The sequence below is a fragment of the Protomyctophum parallelum genome (genome assembly GCF_964188405.1).
Source record: "Protomyctophum parallelum genome assembly, chromosome: 5".
Classification (NCBI taxonomy): domain Eukaryota; kingdom Metazoa; phylum Chordata; class Actinopteri; order Myctophiformes; family Myctophidae; genus Protomyctophum; species Protomyctophum parallelum.
This window is the reverse complement of record NC_139702.1, coordinates 48,312,267-48,337,654: the sequence shown is the minus strand read 5'-3', so window position 1 is coordinate 48,337,654 and position 25,388 is coordinate 48,312,267. Positions and strand designations below refer to the sequence as shown.

The following is a 25,388-nucleotide window of genomic DNA, read 5'->3' as shown; positions in this document are numbered from 1 at the left end:
TGCATTATGTTCTCTGTACGAATCTATTGTGGCGTCTCTGTGCATCTCCAGCAGGGCTCTCTGTAAACACAAGGCCAAAATGTTTAATGCCAAGCCAGGGTGGAATGACCATGTACAAGAGCTCCATCTAGAGGCTAGAAATGCTTTTAAAAAATGGGCAGAGGCAGGCAAAGAGAGACAAGGACCTCTGTTGGAAATGAAAAAACGCACCAATACTGACTTTAAATGTGCCCTTCGTTTCATCAAAAGGAATGAAAACACAATGAGGTCAGATTCTCTGGCTAAGAAGCTGCAAAAGAATAATGTTAATGACTTTTGGAAGGAAATAAGAAATATAAATAATTGTAAAACATGTCTCCCATCTAATATTGATGGGGTAAGTGGCTCTGATGCAATCTCACAGTTATGGCAGAAACATTATTCAGAACTGTTCAACTGTGTGAAAAGTAATCAATTTGTAGTGGATAATGCAGAGTTGAATGATGATGTCATTGTCACTAGTCCTGGGGAGATTTATGAAGCTGTTCTGAAGCTGGGTGATAACAAGGCCTGTGGCCCTGACAACCTAACAGCTGAACATCTTAAATGTGCCAGTGAGAAACTGTGTCCTATAATCGCAATGTGCTTTACAGGCTTCTTTGTTCATGGGATTTTACCTAAATCTATGCTCTCTGTGGTGTTAGTGCCAGTCATCAAAGACAAAGTAGGCAAGCTGAACAGCTCAGATAACAAGTAAGACGCGCAAACGCGGGAAGCGAACGCAGCTCGTAAATGGCAATAACAACAATTAGAATAAATTACATACTTTTTAAGGTTTTTTTAAGTTAAGTGTTTTTAAAGGGGGTTTTTTAAGTTAAGTTTTTTTGTGTTTTTTTAAGATTTTATTTTTAAGTTAAGTTTTTTGAAGTTAAGTGTTTTTAAAGTTTTTTTTTAAGTTAAGTTTTTTCTTTTTCATTTTAAGTTAAGTTATTTTTTTTAAGTTAAGTTTTTTTTAAGTTAAGTTGTGTGTGTGTGTGTGTGTGTGTGTGTGTGTGCGTGTGTGTGTGTGAGTGCGTGCGTGCATGCGTGTGTGTTTTGTGTGATACAGCTGCGCCCTCTGGTGGCGGGCGGGTGGTGTAACAGCGGGACAGACACACGGACACACAGACATGATCTGCAGGGTCTCATAGTTAGTGCTCATTGCGTTCGCAACTATAGGCCCATAGCCTTGGCCAGCGTCTTGTCCAAAGTTTTGGAAACAATTATTCTTAGTAGACTTGAGAAATACATTGTGTCTACAGACAACCAATTTGGCTTTAAACGTAAGCATGGCACAGACATGTGTATTTTTGCTCTCAAAGACATTTTAGATAAATATAATGGACACAATTCCACTATGTTTATGTGTTTTATTGATGCCTCGAGAGCTTTTGATCGCATCAATCATGAGAAACTTTTTTATCGCAAAGAGGGGTCCCTAACTTCCTAGTTAGAATCCTAGTCTTCTGGTATGCTCACCAGACGATGAGAGTAAAATGGGGGAGGTCAATCTCTGCTCCTTTTGGGGTAAACAATGGCGTCAGGCAGGGTGGGATTTTATCCCCTTTTCTTTTTAACGTTTATATGGATGATTTATCTACGGAATTAAATGCTTGTGGTACAGGGTGTAGGGTTGGAAACCTGCTAATTAATCACCTTATGTACGCAGACGATTTGGTTATCTTTAGTCCATATAGTGCTGGCCTTCAACAGCTGCTGAGTGCATGCTCACAGTACAGTGCTGACTTTGACATTAAATATAATGCAAAAAAGAGCAAGATTATGATTGTCCGTAGCAGGGAAGACAGACATTTAACCTTTCCTGACTTTTATCTCCCTGGCTCTATCCTTAGTGTCTGCAGTGAGATAGAATATTTGGGCCACATCATCTCGGATGACCTCTCTGATGACAAGGATATATTTAGACAGCGTTGGATGTTGTATGCGCAAGGAAACATGCTGTGTAGAAAATGTAGCATGTGCTCAGTACCGGTGAAGATCTCACTTTTTAAATCCTTTATACACCCCTGTACACCGCCCACCTGTGGTGCCGCTACAAGCAGGCCAGTTTCAGACGATTGACAGTGGCATACAATGACTGTATGAGGCTGCTTCTGAGAGCTCCAAGAAGCTCCAGTGCAAGTCAAATGTTTGTCAGTGTTGGGGTTCCCACCTGCTCTGCTGTGCTACGCAATCTTATGTATAAATTCATGTGTAGGGTATCTGAGTCAGTAAATGACATCATTAATGTCATCACTAACCCGATACTTAGTTCTGTCAGGTTCTCCTCCAGACTGTGGAACCATTGGCGAACTTGTCTGTATGTTCAAAACTGAATATGGTGGAACTCTTTTTATTGTATATTTCTTTCTATATTATTATCTTTTTATCTATTGTGTTGCTGTTCTGTACTGTGATATGGATTCCCCTGAGTCTGCAATAAAGAATCAATCAATCATCAATCTTTACTAACTCTAAACCTAGACCCTCAACACTGACTGACAGATGGCTGGACGCACACTGATTCCTAGTTTATACTTAAAAATAGCCGATCTGCAAGCTCAAGACTGTAGATCTACTATTTTCGTCAGCTGACACTGTTGTACGACAGAGCATTAATCGCGCCTATATCACAAAGTCGTCAACGCAGGTACTGTAGGTCGATGATATCAGAGTACACACATCCAATCTGATCACGTGAAAATAATATAGTGGACAGCCAGACCCGAAAATCTCATTTGAGAAACAAACTGGATTGCCTGCAGTCTGAACAAAGACACTGGCTGGAGGATGAGATGGAAGTTTAGACAAATGTTAAAAGTAAACCAAGACAACAAACTGCTAAAAAGCAATGGGAATTATTTTTGTAAAGTTCTTAGAAAGAACTTAGAATATCACATGCCATTGTGCAAACTGTACATCCATCTGAGTGGCTGGGTCCACTGTGTGTAAAGAGGTGCTTGTCTGATGGCTAGAAACCCTAAATCTGGTGTCGGTGAGGTTAGATGTAGAGTTGCTGGCCGGCTCCATATACTGTATGCAGATCTAGGTCATGACTCATGATCCAGTGACACGTGCCATTGATTTTATTGAAGGGATAGCCCCTTGAGATGAAGCATTTTAGAGGGGGAACTGATATGGAGCGTGTCTTGAGTGTACAGGGTTTGATGAGGTCAGATCAACATATGGAATAAATTCTGCACTGGCCATATATAGAGTGTGTATTGAGTGTACAGGGTTTGATGAGGTCAGATCAACATATGGAATTAATTCTGTATTGGCCATATATGGAGCGTGTCACGAAGTGTGACAATAATGTTTACTTCTCAATTTTATTTGCATAGACTTCTAAGAAAATAGCAGGCCGAACAGCAGGTCTACATACAGTATGAGCTTAAAAATAAAAAATAAGTAAATGACAAACTAGCAAATTAGTTGGGGGGGGCACTCACAATCTCAGCTTTACTCAAAAACCACTTAAGGTAATCTTCTTGGATGTCCACTAGAGTGGTGATGTCAGTGATGTAGAAGTGGTTGTACTCCACATGATTAGACTTCAGGTTAACCTGGAAACACAGGACAAGCCACTTTCAATTCAGCTTTCAGGAACTTGAACAGTATGCAATCATGTATTTATCGCCTACCTTGCCTCTGGGTGAGGGGAGTGATAAAGGGAACAAACAAGTCAACGAGAGGCTGATAAATGTTCTCAGCCCTAGTCTTGATAAATCAGCTCTAGGGTTGATAGCCCTTATCAGACCTAGTGCAGTAGCTGACCAATTAGTGCAAGCTAAAGTGAAGATCAACCACCACACACGGTTGCTACGGATGTTGTGGTAGAATTCAGAGAATGCAGGCCAAGGTGACAGCCAGGTGCAAAGGAACAAAAACACAGAGAGGAAAACAGCCAGTAACGATTGATGGCTCACAGAATGGCTGTATACTAAAACCACCATTGGGAATTCTTGCAGACAGATAATGGGTTTGTTTTGTGATTGATGCTTCTGCACTTTAACTACACAGTACACACATTGATGCAGATTTCTCTCTCTCTACTGCCATTTTCTCTGGGAGACAGCGAGCAGCTCGCTGCAAGTTCCAAAAGTGGTATGTGGTATGCCACTTTTATGAAATGTTTTTTACAGTTTTTTAAAAACTGTATGCTGTTTTGTGGAAGTGGTATATATAGTTCCAGTATATAATCATGCAATGTTAAGCTAATAGCCACAACATTTTAGTTTATAATTAGTAATTAAACAGTTGTACAATATCCAGCAGACATTTTCTTTTCTCCCAGAATTCAGCAATAGCAATATTTGTCATTGCTCTCAGTACCCTACATTAATATTCAAAGAGAAACCACAGTCTTTTTTTGGCCACCTGGATTGGACTTTTACAGTACTTGGGCAGAGGGTCATCTTGGGTTGGTACTGTACCTTATGCAGTTTCTCCAACAGCTTAAGCGTGGCACTAATGTAGCTGTCCTGGAAGACAGGGATGAGAAGAGTCTTGCCTCCGGTCAGGAGAAACACAACAATGCTCTTGTACATGTCCACTAATCTAGAGAAGACACTTCTGTCCAACAAAGACCACCAGTTGTCTGCGAACAGAAAAGCAGGCAAATTACATCTCCCTCACAGTGGATTATACAATAGAATTCATAATGAGAAAACAGGGTATGATTAGTATGATTTTTTGTGAAATCCTATATATATTGTATGTATTTGCTTATTTTGTCCCGTAAAGCACATTCAGTTGGCCTGGGTTACATACATAGTTTCACTGCACATGATTTATGAGTGTTATAAGTGGTTGGATTATGGTCAGCTCTTTCATCTGCATAAGTGACGTCTGTCTGAGTGCTTGGGTATAGTCATGAACACTGAACAGAATGTGTTTAATGCCTGTAGGTATGAACATGTTTGTGCATGTGCATTGTACTGTAGCATCTGTTTAGTAAGCTGCATTTCTGCACATGGGTGCTGCATGTATACATCCATGTGGATGGCTGGCTGAATATACACTATATATACACACTGTATACTGTGCAGTATATATACAGTATAATGTGCTATGTAATGTTTATTTCATTATTAGCATGCATCTGTGTGGAATGCCGAGGGCGATTTTCCAGTAATGCATCACTGGAAATCTTTCCAACACACATCAAGCTCATCAAAGACAACCAAGTCAATGACTACAACTAAATAACTAATACCAGTGATTCTCAAAGTGGGGTCCGGGGAACCTCAGGGTTCCAAATGGACCATTACAGGTCTGTAACAACGAAAGTGTACAAATGGACATTTGACACGTACAGATCCAAATGGACGCGTTCCATTTGTACACTTGAAATAAAAAAGGTTTGAGAACCGCTGTGATATTGTGTGTGTGTGTGTGTGTGTGTGTGTGTGTGTGGGCCAGTTCCCTACCGAGCACTTTGCTGGGGTTGGCTTCTAGTCTGAGGATGGCCATAGCCAGGGGGATGGTGAGGCTGATGTAGTTCTTTGAGTCGTGCAGAGCGGGACACTCAGACAGGATCAGGTAGATCCTCATAGACTCCACATCAGGAGGAGAGCAGGGGAGCTGGGGGATGAGCAGGCTCTCAAAACTCTTGGTGGCCTGTGTGAGGTGCACAAAATGTTCAAGCCAATAAAACACGTTGATTTAAAAAAAATCACTTTAACCCATTCTGACCTGAGATCAGATTCATACGAGGTTTCCGCCGGACACACACTGGTCTGATGAACCCATTCTGACCTGAGATCAGATTCTAAAAATGTCAGTCGCTCTTCGATTTTTCAAAAATAGCAGACCTACAAGCTCGTATCGCGCCACTCGGTGGCGCGATATGAGCTTGTAGATCTGCTATTTTTAAATAGCTAAAGCATAACATGATGCTGACACCAAAATGGGTGCCCGGTCAGAATGGGTTAAACATAATGTTTTACTTTACGATGGCCAGTTTATCAAGCTATGCCCATGGAATAACAATCAAAGTAGACAATAACAGCATTTTCTGCACTAAATGAAAATCTCCATCGAAAATAATGCACTAATCTATGCTACAATGTACAACAGTGTCTTGCCACAAACTTTAGCGGATCTACAAACCCAAGAAGCGTCTACAACGCAGTGTGTAGATTGGTTTGGCGTGGCCTGGCATGGCCAGACTAATATCACTGCGTAGATATTAGTCTGGAACTTTGGTATGGAAAATGTATTTCCAAGCGCCGGTTACAAACACTTTGAATAGCGGGCTCTGGGGTGAGCGAAATTAAATTCAAACTGAGGAATGCCAGACCAATCTCACCAGGGATTTTTTTTTCCCTGTGGGAAGGTAAGATAAATGAGTCGCTTTTGCTCTCTCTCTCGGTCTCTCACGTCTCTCACACCGTTGTGCTATGTGATCTGAAACACTGCCTACGTAAATTGTGCAGCCTTTTCTGGAATTACCTAAGGTTTGTTATTTGCACATCAGGTTTCTTTCCATCTTATTTGGATTATTGCATGGATCCATCAGCCAATGGCCATTATGTTTTATTTAACCAAGTCAGTCCCATTGAGACACTTCTAATTTACAAGGGAGCCCTGGCCAAGGAGTCAGAATTCAATTCATTCGTTTTTGTGCAGCTCCATCATATTTTGTTGTTTCCAGAATTAGAAAGGAAGTTATCTACATAACATGTAGCATATCCAACCGGTACAGCAGGGTTCCCCAATAGGCGGCCCGCGGGCCATTTGCGGCCCACAGAGCGCCCCCTTTTTAAAGGGTCCCAGATATAAATGGCATTAAATGGGGGTCAGTAGCCTATGCATGTCAAACTGGGCATCCTTTTCAAATGGGGTCTTGCCCTGAAAATGAATTTTCAGGGCAAGACCTCGACCTCGCGTGTGCAGACTCGGCCCCCAGCCTGGTACGCTAGTCAAAATATGGCCCTTGAGGAAAATTAATTGGGGAACCCTGCGGTACAGTATGTACATGAGGTTAGCCATAAGCATAGCAGCTGGTATATACTCAACATGATATATTAAACACATTACGGTGCAAGACGAATATCAGCATGTTGTACAAGAGATAAATCAGCTTGTGACAGGTTCAACCACGGTCCACAAGAGCAACAAATGTATGTGCAAAGTGTGCAAATGTGTTCTTTGTACATGTTTGCACATGTGACTGGTTGCGTACTCGTACTGCATGTAGCTTATACATGCAAGAATACATGAATACATGGAAAAAGGCGTGGATTAACTAGGCAACAGCAACAATATTAGCAACTACATTTTGGGAGTGCCCTTTAGTGGTTTGGAATTGGGCCTGCGGTCTTTACGGGACGTAATATTTCAAGTTGGTTTGAGGTAAACCATCCAAAACATAACATGACATTAGTGAGCTAATGTTAGAGCTCATGACTCACTCCTTCATTTGGTGTCAGGGCTCTGTGGGGAAAATTACTCAATATACAGTAGGGATGCCCTGACCACTGATCCAGTTAGTGCATGCACCACATGAACAAACGTAACCACATCATCCTAGGTTCAAATCCGGATCATGTCACCTTGGTGAAACTATATGTACGATTACAGGTTAGAACAGACACTACACATAACATTAAGTGTCAGTTTGTTGTTCTCCAAAACCTACAAGGCAACCTACAGTACATGGGTCAGGGTCACCAGCAACATTACATACTGTACGTATCACCCCCAAAGCTTGAAATAGTCGTCATGGAGATGGAAGGTTGTAAACCCAAACAAATGCTGGATTTATGTCCTTGGCTCTGAATATCTCATCAGTCATAACATACAGTAAGTTTGATGTCACTATGCCCCCACAGACCCAAACCAGAAACAGAATACATTAGTTACTGACAGTCTGGCACACAAAAATCACTTATTTAATCAGTATTGTACTTTCACACCATTTGCTGTGAAATAAAATGGCTGGCTGGACAGATGTTCTCTTTTGTCTTAACACATCACCACCCCCAAGTGTAGTGGCTAAAGTATAGGTGAGTAATAGTTGTAGTTTTCACGTTCACAGATTGCATCCCAGTGACATCACAGAGGTAAACAATTCAGCACAGACTGCTCAGCATTACGGCTGTGAATGGAACATCAAATCATTTCATTTCATGAATGATATGTAATACTCTGATATTGCACTTGTAATGTTCTCTGGAAAAGAGAATCTGCTAAAGTCCCAAAACATAAATTGAATATGAAGATGAGAACAATTACAACAACAATAACAATGCAGACCACGCTACTTGGAATAAGGGAGTAGTGTAAAGCCTTACAGCGACTCCTAAATATATGGCTCTCAGTTACCTGCTCCAGAAGTCCTGAGAAAGATGGTTTGGAGAGTATCTCAAACAGCAGTCTGACAGAGTTGAAGTCAATGCCTGGGGTCTTTGGGTTGGTCTTGAAGTGACCGTCATCACTGAAAAAGCAAAATAAATAAAAACATGATTGTTGTACTTTGTAAGATTGTAAGACATAGGCGCCAAGATATGTCAATATCAATAATATATCATGTCTGATCAAATCATACAGATATATCTTGATTTGTGATTATATTTTAGGGCAGCGGTGGCCGAACGGTTTGCGGAGCGGTCTTGATACCGGAAGGTCGCTAGTTCGTATCCCCGGACCGGCACATTAAAATTACCACCGCTGAAGTGCCCTTGAGCAAGGCATTGAACCCCTACCATGAAATGTTCTATGAGCAGGGCCTGGCTGTAAACAAGTTCTTGAGCTTAGTCCAGTTACCCTGGGTAAACATAGTAACTTTGCTTTGCTTTACCTGATCAAAAATTCCTTTGTATATTTTACCTCATTGTGCTTTATCCTCATCAGCTGTCATATAAACAACATGTCAGGACATCAAATCCTATCTGAGAATGACAGCCGAGAATAGTGACTAGACAGACCAACTCAACCCATTTAAAACAAACAAAACAGTAAAACCACAGTACTATTGTGTATTTAACATGCAATTCTAAACCCGATGGTAATCAGGCTATTCTTAATAATAATATTATGGGGCATCATAGTGTCACGTGACATTTCTCATAAAGAAAAGACAGTGGTTTAAGCCTGGCATTACCAAACAAGGTGAAGGAGGGGCCTTATTTACAGTATACATATTTATAGGGCATGTTGTATCCAGTCATAATACTGGACTAGATTGACTTAGTCTAGTGGAGACTGTTTGCTAAACAAGAAACACCACGTGGCTACCACAGAGGGCATTTACAGTCTTTGCATTTATCGTGCGTCCCAGCTGAGCTATACAGAGTAATTAAAAGGCACTGCTCTCTGAAAGGCATGAATCAAGCAAATTAATTCTGAATGTGTCACAACAAGCCATCCTTGTTTGGGAACTCCATGCACTCCTGAGCTGTTCCCAGTCACCGATAAATAGATTCCCCACATTTTCTCCCGGGAAGTACAACTGTGTCGGGACTCGGTAGTCACCACGGATGCCAGTCGGAGTGGCTGGGGTGCCACAAACAACAGCAAGTGGTCTCTGAGACCCCACTAGGGTCAGAGCACAAACTTTCACAGCTTCTGGCAGTGCACTAGAATAGAATAGCAGAGACCCTTAGGACACTAGGACCCAGGAGCAACTGAAGAGCAGCTGCCATCAGCGTGCAGAATTGCCAATACATTTTAATGAAGAGAAAAAGGTGCCGTTAATAAAGAATTCAGACTCTCTTTATTCACGATTATTTTGAGGGGTACCACATAGTGATGATTTGATTGGCTGAGCACAGGTATGATGATGAGTGCCCCTCCCTTCACACAAGTGTGATTTTTATATCATAATCATGGAACTATCCGTTTTAGAAGTCTGGCTTTGAGACTCATTTCACTGAGCAATATACAGTAAGTCAATGACAACTCTATTTCAACGTCTAATCAAGGGGCAACTATTGAAGATAGCTCACCAATATTTTAAGTTATGTCTTTTAACCCATTCTGAACGGGCACCCATTTTGGTGTCAGCATCATGTTATGCTTTAGCTATTGAAAAATAGCAGATCTACAAGCTCATATCGCGCCACCGAGTGGCGCGATACGAGCTTGTAGGTCTGCTATTTTTTGAAAAATCGAAGAGCGACTGACATTTTTAGAATCTGATCTCAGGTCAGAATGGGTTCATCAGACCAGTGTGTGTCCAGTGGAAAACTCGTATGAATCTGATCTCAGGTCAGAATGGGTTAACAACCCAACACACACTTCTACCAAAGTGTAATTTGTCTTCTTTTCTTGTTTTCAGAAGAATGTAAGTTTAGGATGCTAGGTACAGGGATTCAGTCCTCATTCCCATGACACGACATAGTGATGATTCAGCATCCAGCAACACTGTGCTCTGATCCCGTCCATGGATCTCACTGTCCGTCTAGATAATCATCTTTTCCAAGCCAACATTATCAGCAGTATGTAGTTAGCATAGCATGAAATACTGTGTGTGCATGTAAACATTTGTACTTGTGTGTGCATGTGCATGCATGTGTGTGTGGGGGGGGGGGGGGGCGCGCAAGTGTGCATGTGTGTGACACTGTGTGTGTGTGTGTGTTTGAATATGTGACAGAACGGAATCATGCAGACCCTGTGATGCCACGTGTAAACCCATTCCCAGGAGTCAAAGAAAAACGGGTGCGTGAAAAAAAACACTTTTACTGTGTCGCATTGCTTGGCACCAATAATGAAGTGGATGCCTGATGACAGATTAAAGTTGTACAGTACAACCGTACAACCATTTAAGCAATATATTAGCTGCTTTTATCCATATTTTAGTTAGATTTAAAAAGTACATGCCCCTTGAGTGTTATGAGTGTTATATACAGTACATCTATGAGCGCAACATTTACATCAGGCATCAGATTCAGAATGGAGAGGCTTTTGGTACCTTTGGTCCAGAAAGCTGGCATTCCAGCAGGCCGTGGAGGAGAGCAGAAGTATGACGTCACTGTGGAAACAGAATGTGATAAGGACATTTGTTACAAAACACATTTCATACCAGGTAGGTAGGTATAGGCTGCTGTTCATCAATGCTACATTAGATTTCTCTCCAAAGATTGGCGAGACAGCCTTTTGCCGTACATAGACTAGCAGCATTTAATTATAGATTAATTATAGAATTTGGTTAGGTGAGCTTATGAATGTGCAAATGATAATAAAAATCACACTCGTGTGAAGTGAGGGGTGCTCTAATCATACATCACATTCCTCAAACGGACAGACACACATACACACAAAGATGTGCATTGGAGGGGCTAGCCCCCCTCAATAATAATACAATCATTGTTAATAACAAGTTTATTATTCTCTTAATATATATTTGAGTAAAAAGTATATTTATGAGTTGAAGTTCCGTCATTTCCGGTGCTTTGCCCATATATGGTTTGCATCGTTGATCACAATCATTGTTCCACTTCCGTTCCGTAGAGATGCCGGGCGGTTTGTTTACAGCGTGTTGCTGACCAACAGGTTCGTGTGTTTAGAGTTGTAACCGTTACATCAAGACATATTGACATTGTGTGGTTTATATGTCTTATTCATGGAATGAATTGTATTTCAGTGTCGCTGTGTTTATGGGCACTTCAGAGGGCAAAGACGTCCTTTCATTCCCAGCAGCGCCAGTGAGGTGTGTTTGTTTCCTTTCTGCATTTGTTATTGTTTCTTATGATAATGTTTCGGTATTGTTTGGTTCTTATCTGAATGTTCGTTTTATGCTTTATTTTACAACAGTTTGACGTTGTGGATTGATTGTGTGACAGACAATAAATCTACCAGTGATAAAAGAACTACCTTGCCTCGTTCTGAGTCCGTTGGGAGTGACATGCTTCAAATATACACACACAAAAATAGTAGTGTAGTATCTAAAGTGATGATCATTTCTCAGTGACTTACTTTGTGACACTAGAGTCTGTGTTGTCTATTAGTTTAATTCTCCATGAATTTAAACTCTCGTAGTTGATTAGAGAGATGCCTTTACTGATGTTGTTCACCCTGAAGTCTTCTGGAGGGACACAAGTCTGTATAGAGGAAGGCAAAGGGAAGAAACAAATAATTTCACATTGTTTTAATTTGTTTTTTTTGAGGGGTACTGTCTATATTCAGCTATTAGTGTAGACTTTCGTCTTACAAACATTAAATTCCCATTGACAATGAACGGAGAAGTTACGCTATGTGTCTGAGCAAATAGACATGTTACGTCATAATGATGTACGATGATAAGAGCGCCCCTCACTTCACATTTTTACTTTTGAAAGTAAAACACACAATTAGTTATTTGAAACGATATAACTTTGGCAAATAAATGCTTGACCTGACTAAGGGAAACTGCTGGAAAAAGATGAGCCACAAAATAATAAGTTACAGCATACATTATAATTACATTATAATTAGAATCATACCGGTATTATGTAAATTTTAACACATTCCCTGCCAGGTATTAATTAAATTGCCACGATCTTTTCAGTGCATACTGGTGCCGGGACCAGAGGTAAACAACGGCTGTTTAAAGGTCTGCAGGATCTTATTTTAACACTTTAAGGGCTTTAAATTAATATGTCCAAACCACCTAGGCTGCCAGGATTGTTTTATTACCTTTGGAGCATGCGCCGAAGTATTTGCGGCTTTAATCCATGAAAATCCGCCTGAAAATAGTTCCATGTGAACTGAGTGGTACAACCCCCCCCCCCCCCCCCTCTCATTAGCAGGCAACAGTGCAGCACTCTCTCTCTCTCTCTGTTTCTGGCACAACAGCGCCCCTACTGGTACTCATTATACCATTAACCAACACATAGGTAGTCACATAGGTGAACCAACACATAGGCGGACACATAGGTGAACACTGACATTGCTGTTCCTTGGAGTTGTTGCACCACTCAAAAACATGCGACCATCGCAATGCGAAACGACAACAGGCTGCAAAGGCTCGCAGAGCCCAGTCAAAACCACCACTTGTATTGGATTCATTTTCCCAGAAGCCCTTGCAGCCCAGAGCACGGCTCGATTTCCAGTTTCGTCATCATAACGCGGCGGCCTCGTCACCAGATCCACCTATTTCTTTTTAATTATATAAACAACGGCGAATTAAACACATTAAACAAATAGCGGGTTTAGCATAATAAGCAGCACGGAAACATGGATTAAATAGCGTGGAACACAGGGTAAGCAGCCCCGAAACATAATTTTTGTTATCAACGCTTTAGTTATGGGGCATGGATAAAAAAGAATTACGCAATCTGGGAAAAGATCAGAGATAAATGCATTTTAATCTGTTTACATTGAATCACCTAACCCTAGATCACCTAGCAACCAGACAACAGTCTTGTCAAAACTCGACTATTGTAACTCCCTCCTTACTGGCCTACCAGCATGTGCACTTAAGCCTCTCCAGCTGATCCAAAATGCCGCAGCTCGCTTGGTCTTCAACCAGCCAAAATTCTCACATGTCTCCCCCCTGCTCCGCTCCCTCCACTGGCTCCCGGTCGCTGCCCGCACAGAATACAAAACTCTGATGCTGGCATTCAAGGCAACCAAAGGTATGGCTCCCCCATATCTTGCAAGTATGATTGAACCCTACAAACCCTCCAGCGCACTCAGATCAGCCAACGCAGGGAAGCTGGAAGTACCCTCACTAAAAACGCCGGGACAACGCTCCACACGTCCCAAACTCTTCTCCCTTCTGGCTCCAAAACTGTGGAATGCACTTCCCATTGCAGTCAGAACTGCAGCATCACTCCCAATCTTCCCCCGTAGTCTGAAAACCCACCTTTTTAGACTCCATCATGGCCTATAGCACTTACCCCACCCCCTTAGATAGCATTTCTGTAGACTTAGATAGCATCTGATACAGACTTATAGCATGTTATGTAGACGGCACTATAATTGCATTGTATATAGTCATAGCACGCCATAGTACATATGTATAGCATAGTAGTATATATATAGTTTATATGTATAGTATGTATAGTCAGTTTATATGTATAGTTTATATACAGTATATAGTATGTATAGTCTCATAATATAGATATTCCACTGTTACTTTCTTAGCTTACGCATGTTTTATGATAAATGCTTTTGTGATGTATTCCCATGCTTTTGTTCTTGATTATTGTAAGTCGCTCTGGATTAAGAGCGTCTGCTAAATGCCTAAATTGTAAATTGCAACCGCGAGGCATTCATATGTTGGTCATAAACCACTGAAAAGACCACATGACATAAAGATTAAACACAATTTAATTAAAGCTTGGGACTATAATGCATTCTAATCACATACATAATGTTATTATAAGGCATTATAAGTTACATTTTATGCATGATTGTAAACATAGTTATAATTTATAACACTCGTTACATGTTTACAATCATGCATACATTTTTTTATAACTGTTGGCCATGATGCACAGTGGAACAGCACATTATATCTTCTTTCTCAGCTCAAGAGAGAGCATGGATGAAGTGGTTTGTTTAACGAACTAAACGTACAAAAAGCAGAATCCTTTCTTTCGCCCATTACAGAATATCTACAGTATATGGAGCAAACTATGAAAGCATAAACAGTGTTGCTTCCACTGTGCTACACCACAGCAGCACTGGTGTGTAGAGGTTCTAGCCAAAGGGCAACACAAGGAATGGAACAACACTTAACAAATGTTTAGTTGTTATTTCCCTTTAGTGCATTTCTATAGCTAATGAGGGACACAGGGAATGGAATCCCTAAACTGGGTAGAGTGCTAGTCCCTTGCTCTATCCACAGAGGACAGGCCAGGACAACAGTCCATGTGTACTTGGCTTTACAAACTAGACTGGGCTATGGCAAGCTAAGGCACCACTGCCTCCCTGTGGAGTAATATTCACACATTCAAGCATCTAATCGTTGATATGTGGTCAAATAGATTTCTCTCGTGTAAAAACTACAAATTAATGTATTATCTTTCCGTTTAACCACTCCTAATAGCAATACATTATTATCATCATTATTATTACAACAACATACACATTTGTAAATGATAAGCTATGGTAACACATACTGGCCCTTGGAATCAAGTTAAAATTGTGGTTGTGTTTTGTTTTTGTTTTGTTTTATTTTTCTACTAAAGGAAAACCAACATTTGTCTTACCTGCTCATCAGAGCACAATACAAAATTATGGTCTCCACCACAGTTGATTTTGGTTATGGTGCAGCAATCTATTCCGAAAAGGAAGAAAAGAGGAATACACGTGTTAGCTGAATCTTGAGGTCAATATAAATGGTTGAGACTAAACCTTTCCATTCCGTCAGAAGATATGTGCATTTTGTTTCATGAATAATTTACTCTCAAGATCGATTTTATTTTCCTCCTTTTTTGTAAAAAGACAAAGTAAACTCATACATAGTCCTCTTTAAATGAAATATAGCCCCTTGTTTGTACAACCGCTTGTGCTCTTTATTTTAATGAGATAAAAAAAAAAAAAAAAAAAACTGACCTGTTCTCTGAGAATTTCCTGTGAGGTTGCTGCTCTTGACAGGACAAGGGCTTCTGGTGTCTCCCCGCGTCCCTGTTCCCAGCTGCCCATGAATGTTACAACCAAATGAGTACATGATACCAGAGGAAGGCACGAACGCCAGGGTGTGGTGCCTGACAGATAGAAAAAAGATAGAGAATAAGGAATTAAGGAAACACAAGAGGACCTATTCAAAGTTTGTATGTTGGTACATGGTGCGCAGTGGTTAGCACTGTCACCTCACAGCAACAATATCCTTATCCCAGGCTTTTATGCAAGTAGTTTATTTATGACTCACTGATTGTTCTCCAGCTATAACATGCCCAAAATAAGTAGTGATCATTAATCGAACATTTAGGTCCTTGCAGACTGCTGTGTGTTTTCCAATTCCAACTTTCTTTGCCCCCCCCCCCCAAAAAAAAAGAACGCAGCAGGACCTTAACTGTTGCATGCCCTGATGTATGCAGCAAAGGAAGGCTGGTAGGTAAAAATGTAGGTAAACTGATTCCATGTATTCATTTCAATATCCTAGACATTATACTGCCTAACAATTACCTGCCACACGCAATTTGGGACACCTCACTCCCCATCAGCTCCAGCACCCGTCTAGGCAATGGCTCGTTGTGAGTTGTGTCATGACCCAGCTGACCCCGCGAGCCATCCCCGAACGTAAACAAGCCGCCATCCTGTCAGACAAGCAATACAATGCTGATTCATTCTTTTTAGTTTCAGGTGTAGATCTTCTATCTAGACCACTGTTTCCTAAACAGTGGGTCGGGAACCATCTTTGGGTTCAATTTGTATGGGTCAATATCTCCTTTTCTTCACCTTCCACATTGGAAAAAACATTTTATTTCAAAAGATTTTTAATTACAAGTTCACAACTTGTCATCAGTTATAAACATTTCATAAATAACATAAAAAAATTATCTAATTGTATTGGAAATATTATTTTAAGAAGTAGTGAAAATGTCAGATTTACAAGCTCACAACGTGGCACAAAGCAATGTGATCTACTGTTTTCACTAGTTTGGGTTTTGGGCAAACGTCTCATTTGGGCAAAAACGTTTGGGAGCCACTGTTCTAGACAAAAGTTTGTTGCATAGCTTTACCATTAGAAATAAACAAAAATAAATATTTGTCATGCACAAGGATTCAGTCCCAAGGACATAAATCACTGGATTGGTCAGTTCATGACTGGTTGTTTTTGCATGGTGAGTTTTTGCAGGTCAGCGATGTGTTTACATGCCGTTAACGACCGTATAAGATACAAATAGATGTGGGCAAAATATCACAGAATATTTTGTTTGTGGTGAGCGGCGGCTGTGTACTGTACATTACTCTCATACATACCTTTGTGAGGGCTGCAGTGTGTTCATCCCCACAGCTGATGTAAACAACTTTCTGGGATCTTAGAAACTTGATGTGGCATGGCACAGCACGATCTGATGAAAGGAAGCACAAAACAGTGTTCACATGGATTCAGGCAAAATAAAATGTCACAACTGGACTTTTTTGTTAGGCCAAGTCCTAATCTGTGAAACAATGTGCACACTATCTATTTCATTCACAAGTAGCAACTGTAGGAGAAAACTTTCGCACACCTAGAATTCAGGCGTATGCACTATGCACAGGTGCGTAGGCCAGTGGACATCAATGAAAGCAATGAAATACACCCCCACTGTGTATTTGCTCGGTGCTCTGAGTATTTTCTTATTTAATGAAGCAACGTGTCGGTCCCACCGGACCTTCGCCTGAGGAAGGTCCGGAGGGACCGAAACGTTGCTTCATTAAATAAGTGTGCGGGTGTATTCTATTGCTTTCATTAACAAGTAGCACAAAATAATATTATGTAAGATTATGTTTCAATAATATTGTTCTCAACTGATCTTGAGGTTCTACATACGGCCAACCAGTTGAAGAAATTGCACAATGAGGTTTTAACGCTTGATTTTTAGAAACATCCCAGACCATTAGGCTTTTATTTGTGTGTAGAATGAATAAGGAAAACTTTAAAAAGGATCAATGTTGTGGTTATTACCGAGCTACTTAATTCAAGGTCAGTTGAATCACTGATGTAATTCATATACTGTACACTGAAACTTCTGCAAAGTGTTTGTGATACATTTAAACATGAAGCCCCTACTAATCTCACGAAAACATCAGCTCACATAAAACAAAATATATCATTTATAATTAGGACCACCGTTCCACATGAAACAAGCCTCCAACTTGGTGTCAGGTTCAACTTCACTTCATCATCATTCTATCATACCTTGTTCATCATTCAGCCCCAGCTGCCCAGCGCTGTTCTTGCCCCAACCAAACACAGCTCCAGACAAAGAGAGGGCAAAGCTGTGGTCTCCTCCGGCAGTGATCTGAGCCAGAGGGATTCCTGATAGGGATTTAAGGGGCTGAGGGGACAGCGCGCTGGGTTCTCCCTTCCCCAGACCCAGCTGGCCGTTAGAGTTCTGGCCCCACGTGAACAGCTGGCCATCTGAGAGGAAAGCAGGGACAATGCATTGACATGAGTAGACAGTAGACCATTCATATTGTTAGAAAAATCGAGATTTAAACAAAGAACTAAGAGGTTAAACGTTTAATGTAAAGAAACCCAATATCAGAAGTTCTTTTAGTAACTTTGAGCCATGATTTGTTCTTCAAAAATAAATAATCAATACCAGGCTTGTGTTGAGTTGTGAAAGGTTTGTGCCTTTCTCACCTCGAGAAAGTGCGATGCAGTGCTCATTTCCACACATAACTTGAGAGATGCGATGCTCACACAGCTTTTTAATCAACCTGGGCAGAACAACATACATTATCTCATGAGGATAGAAGAGCATTACCAAAAACCTCTTTATCAGGGATTTGTTTTTGTGTTGATCAAGATCAGTATGACTGATTTATGCATCTTCGTACGACAGGGTCACGCAGAACACAACAGACCTACAAGCCCACAACGCAACGCGTCATGGTTGGGCTTGTAGATCGGCTATGTTCGGCACATGACACCATCGTGCGACAAAGTATAAACCAGGCTTTACAGCAGTGTACACGCTATTTAGTAACTGACATGTCAGCATTGTAATTTGTGCCTTTATCCAACATGTCACATGTACTAAGGACTGGTCTCTGTGGTCAGTCCATGCTGGGATAAGTGATATAAATTAAGCATGACATGTCAGACTCATTATCCTACACAGCTGTGACAGTACCCTACCGTATTTTTTGCCATAATTATTATGGGCTGTCAGGGTTACAAATTTAAGTTGACAATTAATTATCCTAAATAATTGCAATTAATGATTTAATTGTGTTTCTGGCATTGAGCATATGAATAAAGAATAACTTTGTTTGCCTGGAAATAAAAACAAATGCACAGGGAAGATATGAAAAATAACTGAAACATACAGAAAGAAATTACTGACATAATTCAATATTTTTATACTTAAAAGAAAATAGAAAATGCTGAAATAGCTGATCTACAAGCTTACAACGCATCACGAAGTGAGCTTGTAGATGTGCTGTTTCAATTTATTTTGGATCAAAAACTGAGATTTTAGCTGATAAGCGGCACGTTTGCGTGCCTGTAATTAGGAATGCTTCTTGTTTGTTACATGCACCATATTAGCAGCTTTTGATTATCGTTTGTAATCAATAACAACAAGACTTGTGAGCTCGTAAATCCTTTATTTCCGTACAACAAAGTATATAGGGTTTAAGGCAATCATTACATCATAACATTATCTGTGAGTGAAGGTATTTTCTACTGGAATTATAAGAGCAATCTACAGTAGCAATCACATCCCTCCTGTCCTACATTGTGAGCAAAATAAAAGGAGATAAGAACAGAAGCTCTCTTTTCACAAGTCAGAGCCACAATTACCACCCAGTGGCAGATGACTGTGTCAGTAAGCAAGTATGGTCGGAGTGGCTTATGTCGGCATAAGCCGAGCAACAACAGCATCTATCCCCTTTACAATGCACTAGACCACCCCTGAGAGATAATTGCTGAGGTAGAGCTAGCTACCATCATACAGTTTTACTATCCACTTGGCTCCTTCTGTGATAACACAACTGGGAACATTTGCATGCTCCAATTATCGCCAACCTACTGTTTGCATCCCATTTCTTAGACAGAACCTAATTTGGAAGAGCACACGTACTCTTTACATTCAGCTCCACTATTCCACTAGGCTCAAGTGTTGATGTTGTATGACCAAAATAATGTTTATGTTGTTAATGATGTATGTTTCCATATGAATAATGATATGTCAAAGCTTTAAATGAGAGTTTGAAATGTATTTCCAACAAAATTCCAGTTAAAGCAAAGGCAGACAGTCAACTGTGTTCCTGCAGAGTCCCTCTCCTTTGTCTGAGCAATGTGCTACTACCAGCTTACCTGGGAACTGGAACAGCCTCCTCTGCGGTCCCAAGGCCCAATTGGCCCCTTTCACCAGCCCCCCAAGCGAACAGCTGGCCCTGCTCATTCACCGCCATGGAGTGGGTCCTACCACATGACACCACCACTATCTTCTGAGTGTCCAGAGCCCGAACTAGCTCTGCAAGATAAGATGAGGAAAAGGCTTCTCAGAGTGCATCAAAAACCACTCCATGAACATAAACAACATCCATGTTACTCTGAGATGGCCCAAATGTTTGTCATTGGAAGTTAACGTCTGTTTTGTTAGTTTTTTTTGGCAGAGAGTGCCTTAACCCCCCACTCTCACCCCGGCATTATAGCCAAAACTCTAAATATCAACATCAACGAGTTAAAATCATCACATCCTCACAAACCAAACCAACATTAGCTATTTAGTATGTACTTACTATCTGGTCAACAATCTTTTGGCAAGTTCAGTGATTTCATGGAAATAAATAATTTCTCTTAATTTTCTCAGCTAGGAATCTGAGGAATTGAGCGAACAAAATCCCAGAGAAGAAGATTAAATATGCAGAACAAGATGAATTATGTCTAAACAAGAGTAATTTAAAAGCCCCGCTGCCTAGCATCCTAGAAACAATGAAAAAGGAATATCAGCACTATCCAAGTAGTTTCTTATTAACTTTATTATAAAACATTAAAAAAAAAAAAAAAGTTCATAAGAAACTTCTCAATAGTGTGGATATTCCTTTTTCATGACATAGAATCTTCAAGAATCTGCACCCAGCTACAGAGACTACTCCTCAAGACTCCCCCTGAGTAGAGCACACCTTCTAAAGTTTTTGATCCGGTGGCCGGTTTTCTTCAGCATCCTAGAAACACCATGTAGCTTGTTATGGTTCATTACATTATAATGAAAGTGTTTACAAGCCAAGTTGACATTTTGGCCCGAAGGTAGCACTAGAGGGAAGGCCATGGGGTCACTGAAATGGTTGGGCTCATCCTCCAGGGAGCTACTGTTATGTACAGATTCCTATGTACAGCTGTTGTCACTGTAGGGAAGCGAGAAATGCAGGTAAAGTCACAACCACAGTGCTGCTCCAACTGGTTTCCTGTTCAGAGTAGCTTGTGGCTTTGGCAAATAATGATTCATCTTTCCTGTGCATTTTCCAACTGATCCAACATTATTATTATATCAGGTTATAGGTGTAAAATAGGTATTTCATAGGTCAGAAAAAAATTGTGTTACTACAAGTACAATACTAGTTGACACTTTATTATTAAAGGTTCCACTTAATTCAAATATCACTTATTTTTTTGTTTTGTTGTGATAATCCTCTCTACTATAGTGTGTGCTGACCATATAAGGAGTTCCTCCCTGTCCCCAGTTAACCCCTGGGGGTCAAAAAACCGTAGGTTTCGTTTTTGGCTCTCTATCCTGATTGGATGAAAGGCTTAGGTCCCAGCCAAAAACGAAACCTAAGGTTTTTTTTGTGAAATCACTGAATATACCTTTAAAACAAAATGGACCAAACTATTATTATCCATATGTTTCCCTAATTGCATGTTTCTTGTAGTTTATGATTCTCATATACTTTGCTGTACAATACAAGGTAATAAATAAATTAAAACCTCTGCCCATGTGATACAAATAGACCATCAACAGTGTCTGGAATCTCATTAGCAGCTATAAGAGAGCCTCCACTCTCCTTGAAATAGCTACAGCAACTCTGGACCTTCAGTCTTTTGACTTAAGTTTCCACAGATTAGCCTGCAGGACCTTCTGCTAAATGCACAATTTCACAAGCAAGATATCATTGCTGTCGCTTCATTGGTTAATATTTATAGTTAATGAAAATAGCAGATGTACAAGCTCCCTGTGCATGCATTGAGAGCTTGTAGATCGGCTACATTCTGTGCTTTTGCGTATAAAATAAGGCATTCATTTAAGAAAAAACTAAAAGATACAACGGTCTGCCCAACAAAGTGACGATATGAACATAAGACCAGATCATGGTAATTTCTGTCAGGTACAGCAGATTCCCCTTTAGTATCCAGTTGTCTTGTTACTCCTGTATACCTTGTGCAATTCAAATTATTTTTTGTTGCACACCATAGAACACAATAATAAATATCACAGTGTTATGCTCATATGTCTGCTTGGCAGACAGGCTGATCGCAAAGACACGTCTTCAGAGAAACTAGTATGTTCTATTGGAAGCAGAAGGTTCCTGGTTCGATCCCTGGCTTCTCCTGGCTGCGTGTCAAAGTGTTGTTGACATGCCAAACTTCAGGAGATAAGTCAGTTGAAAGGTGTGAAAAGGTTACTGAATGCAGCTCTATCCACACACCGCACAGCCAGGCGGCTACTAGGGTGGTGTCTGCATAGACATAGAAAGGTCTTATTGGAGCGATTCATTGGTCGAAGCGACCTGTCTGGCACTGAGGGTGGAAGTGGGACACAAGTGGAACTACCTAAATGAAAAAATTTAAACGTGAATGAACTATTACTACTGACATTTACACTGAAAGCTTACCTACCTGGATAAGTGCCTGCCTTGTCGTGTCCCAGCTGCCCACGGCCATTGGAGCCACATGTGTACACACTCCCGTCATGCAGCAGAAACAGTGTGTGTTGCCCTCCACATGATACTTCTTTAAGTTCCCTACTATTGAACACCTTATAGTTCCTTGGCTCAAACACTGGGTTTGGCACCTCGCCAATCCCCAACTGTCCATCCACTGCGTTTCCCCAGCATAGCATGTTGGCAAGAGGGAGGGGGAGAGAAGTCGAAAACAGAGAGAGAGAGCGAGAGAGAGATTGAGGCAAATGGAGAAAGAGGAGCAGAGGAATGTTCAGGCTTGAGACAAGCCCTGCTTTCTCTCCTCTGTGTAAATTCCAAACCTAGAAGAGACACAGAAGCAAAGAGAAAATGTCACCATCTTTACAGAAGGGAGTAAGTATTGTGAAGCACTGTGTTTACAAACCCTGGATAATATTAAGAATGGAATGGACCACGGGTTGCGTTTCAGGGGGGGGGGGGGGGGGGGGTTGTGGAGGTGTATGCATGAGTGACGTAAAAGCTATGCGATGATAAGGAACAAGTTAAACCCTGTCACTGTAATCCCTGCTTAAGCAGAGTAGAGACGGCCCACTCTTACCCTTAACTCTACTGTTATGTGCCACTTGACAGTTGTCCATGGTGATGGTTACGTTACAGTGTAACGTAACCATCACCTTGGCCAACACTAAGACAATAGTCAAGAGAACACATATAGACTCTATCAAAAGAGATGGGTCACAGCAGCCCTGCCACGCACAGTCGCACTGATGTGTCTAGAAACCAAGTTTGGTTTATCTAATATCTTATCTTATCTATGTACTAAATGTTAGCATGTCTCAGTTTGTAGGGTAATGCTTTTGCACGCCGAGAGGAGAATGCAGAATCAAATGACAACACCAAGAGAAGCATATCTATCGTGCGGAAGTGAACGTACCCCAGCCAGTGGTTACCGAATACCCATCGCACTGGTAGTCATACACACTTTTGCTCGTCGACGGCGATTAGCTAACGTTAGCCAGTATACCCACGGTCTACGAACCTTACAGATGCAATCGAGACACTGATTTTAAATGGCAAAAGAGGAATGTTAACTGTTTTCTTTTTGTTTTCGCTACATTGAAAAACACTTTTTTTTTTACCTGAGGAAGTGCATTTCGAGCTTCCAACGGGGCGTTCCGTTAAAGGACTCGTTCGCTAACAACAGACTAGAGCAGGCAATAACAAGGAAGTGATTCAGAATGGCAGCAACGTCATTCGACACGTGTTAAGTTACGTGACACACTTGACACGTGACAAGATGAAACAAACAACACCCTCCTCCTACTAGTCACCGATTAATGATACGTGTAAAGATTTTTCCAATTTGCTAAAAATAAATCACACCCGTGTGAAGTGAGGGGCGTTAACATATTAAAATCGAACTCATGTTTATTAGGTGATGTAATGGTGATGTAAAACAAACGGTGGAAAGACAAACATTAAACGCCATTAACAATATGACGTATTTCTTCCCTTCATTACTTGTTGTCAATGCGTTTACAAAACAAACATTGAACTATAGACAAACATTAAACCTGTGTATAGGTGGGGGTAAACAAAATCAAACTGCAACTGCAATCTCATCTATTTTATCCATAGCCTACACACTCATTTCCACTAATTTGTTCAAAATTTCAAATATGAAAATTGTCTAATAAAATACTAGAATTTCGCTCATCCTATAGTTACGTTGCAGCGCACTAGGGGAAGAAGGTAATTGCGGGAGTTGACTCCACATGTAGTAACGGATGGGTTATTAGTTATTATTATGTGTCCTTATTAGTGTAGTGTAGTGTAGTCAACACGTTATGGCTCGTACACACTGCCCGGTATTTGCTCCGATTATGCTGTCGGGGAGCATTTTTGGCGCTCGCCGACAAAACCCCTGATCTGACGTTAAGCGGTGCCCAAATGGTAGATCACGATCTACAAAGGCTTTGCAGGTAGACCACATGACATGCCCCTAAAATATATATATAATTCTAATATAAAAAACGATTTTTGCATCTGCCGCTTTAGATGACCTGAGATGACTTGATTGATTGACATCAAAAAGGGCCTGTCAGCTCAAACACACAATGCAATACTTGTTGTTGCTTACAATCATCAGTAGCAAAGTCAAATACCAACAAAAATAAAACTCTACCATTTCCCCCCCTCTATTTCCCATTCCATGTGCGTTTGTCTTATATGTGTAGCCTATGAAAGGCCCCTCAATTACATTTTGTAACTATTTTCAGCAATGGGATGATAGTTTTATTTGGTGGGTATGTTGAGCTGGTCGTTTTGAAAGTAGCTCTCAAGTAAAAAAAAGTGTGGGCATGCCCCTGGTATAGATGATTATATATATATATATATATATTTATATATATATATATATATATATATATATATATATATATATATATAGGGCCTATATATATATTCATTCCGTCGGTATAAATCCCTGTAGGCTATACCCGCATATTGGTAGCCTATATTAGCCCAAAATTGGCGTTACGCATTTCACTTGAATAATGTGTGCGCGCGTGCAGAGAAAGACAGTTATTAATGAAACTCAAGATTATAACGTCCTGTATTGGTAGCCTATATTAGCCCAATTCCTGTGTGTGTTGCGTGCCGAGAGAGAGAGAGAGAGAGAGAGAGACTCCGAGAGACACTGCACGTCAAAATTAATTGGAATAAAAAAACAAATGATGTAGCCGCTGCCTATATGTATCGGGTCTGGATCGCATGTTGGTGAACTCTTGCCGTGTGTGATCTTCGGCGCGGGGCGGAGGGGGTCCGCGGTAATCTGTTACCCATTAAATCCTTACTCTAAGATTAAATCAGCGAGTCTGCTGCCACGTTTTCTCGGCGCTCCGCTGTTTTTTTGT

General features: G+C 40.7%; 1 protein-coding gene across 6 annotated transcripts in view; it reads right to left on the bottom strand.

Moving 5' to 3' along the window:
- The window catches only part of herc3 (HECT and RLD domain containing E3 ubiquitin protein ligase 3), a 40,906-nt gene extending 17,216 nt beyond the window's left edge, over positions 1-23,690 (bottom strand). Inside the window, exons 1-15 of one of the 6 annotated variants that reach the window (XM_083764675.1) lie at positions 23,613-23,690; positions 22,451-22,814; positions 19,928-20,087; positions 18,248-18,324; positions 17,801-18,022; positions 16,879-16,970; positions 16,081-16,211; positions 15,508-15,659; positions 15,162-15,229; positions 11,941-12,065; positions 10,937-10,996; positions 8,350-8,461; positions 5,451-5,640; positions 4,455-4,618; positions 3,471-3,584 (exon numbers count right to left, since the gene is read on the bottom strand). In XM_083764675.1, the coding sequence (XP_083620801.1) occupies positions 3,471-3,584; positions 4,455-4,618; positions 5,451-5,640; positions 8,350-8,461; positions 10,937-10,996; positions 11,941-12,065; positions 15,162-15,229; positions 15,508-15,659; positions 16,081-16,211; positions 16,879-16,970; positions 17,801-18,022; positions 18,248-18,324; positions 19,928-20,087; positions 22,451-22,673 (1,890 nt within the window). In that variant the 5' untranslated portion in view covers positions 22,674-22,814; positions 23,613-23,690. Of the gene's footprint in view, positions 1-3,470; positions 3,585-4,454; positions 4,619-5,450; positions 5,641-8,349; positions 8,462-10,936; positions 10,997-11,940; positions 12,066-15,161; positions 15,230-15,507; positions 15,660-16,080; positions 16,212-16,878; positions 16,971-17,800; positions 18,023-18,247; positions 18,325-19,927; positions 20,088-22,446; positions 22,815-23,407; positions 23,566-23,612 lie in introns of those variants that run through there. The other 5 variants (XM_083764676.1, XM_083764677.1, XM_083764680.1 and 2 more) reach the window with 5 other exon arrangements.
- Positions 23,691-25,388: the final 1,698 nt, after the last annotated feature.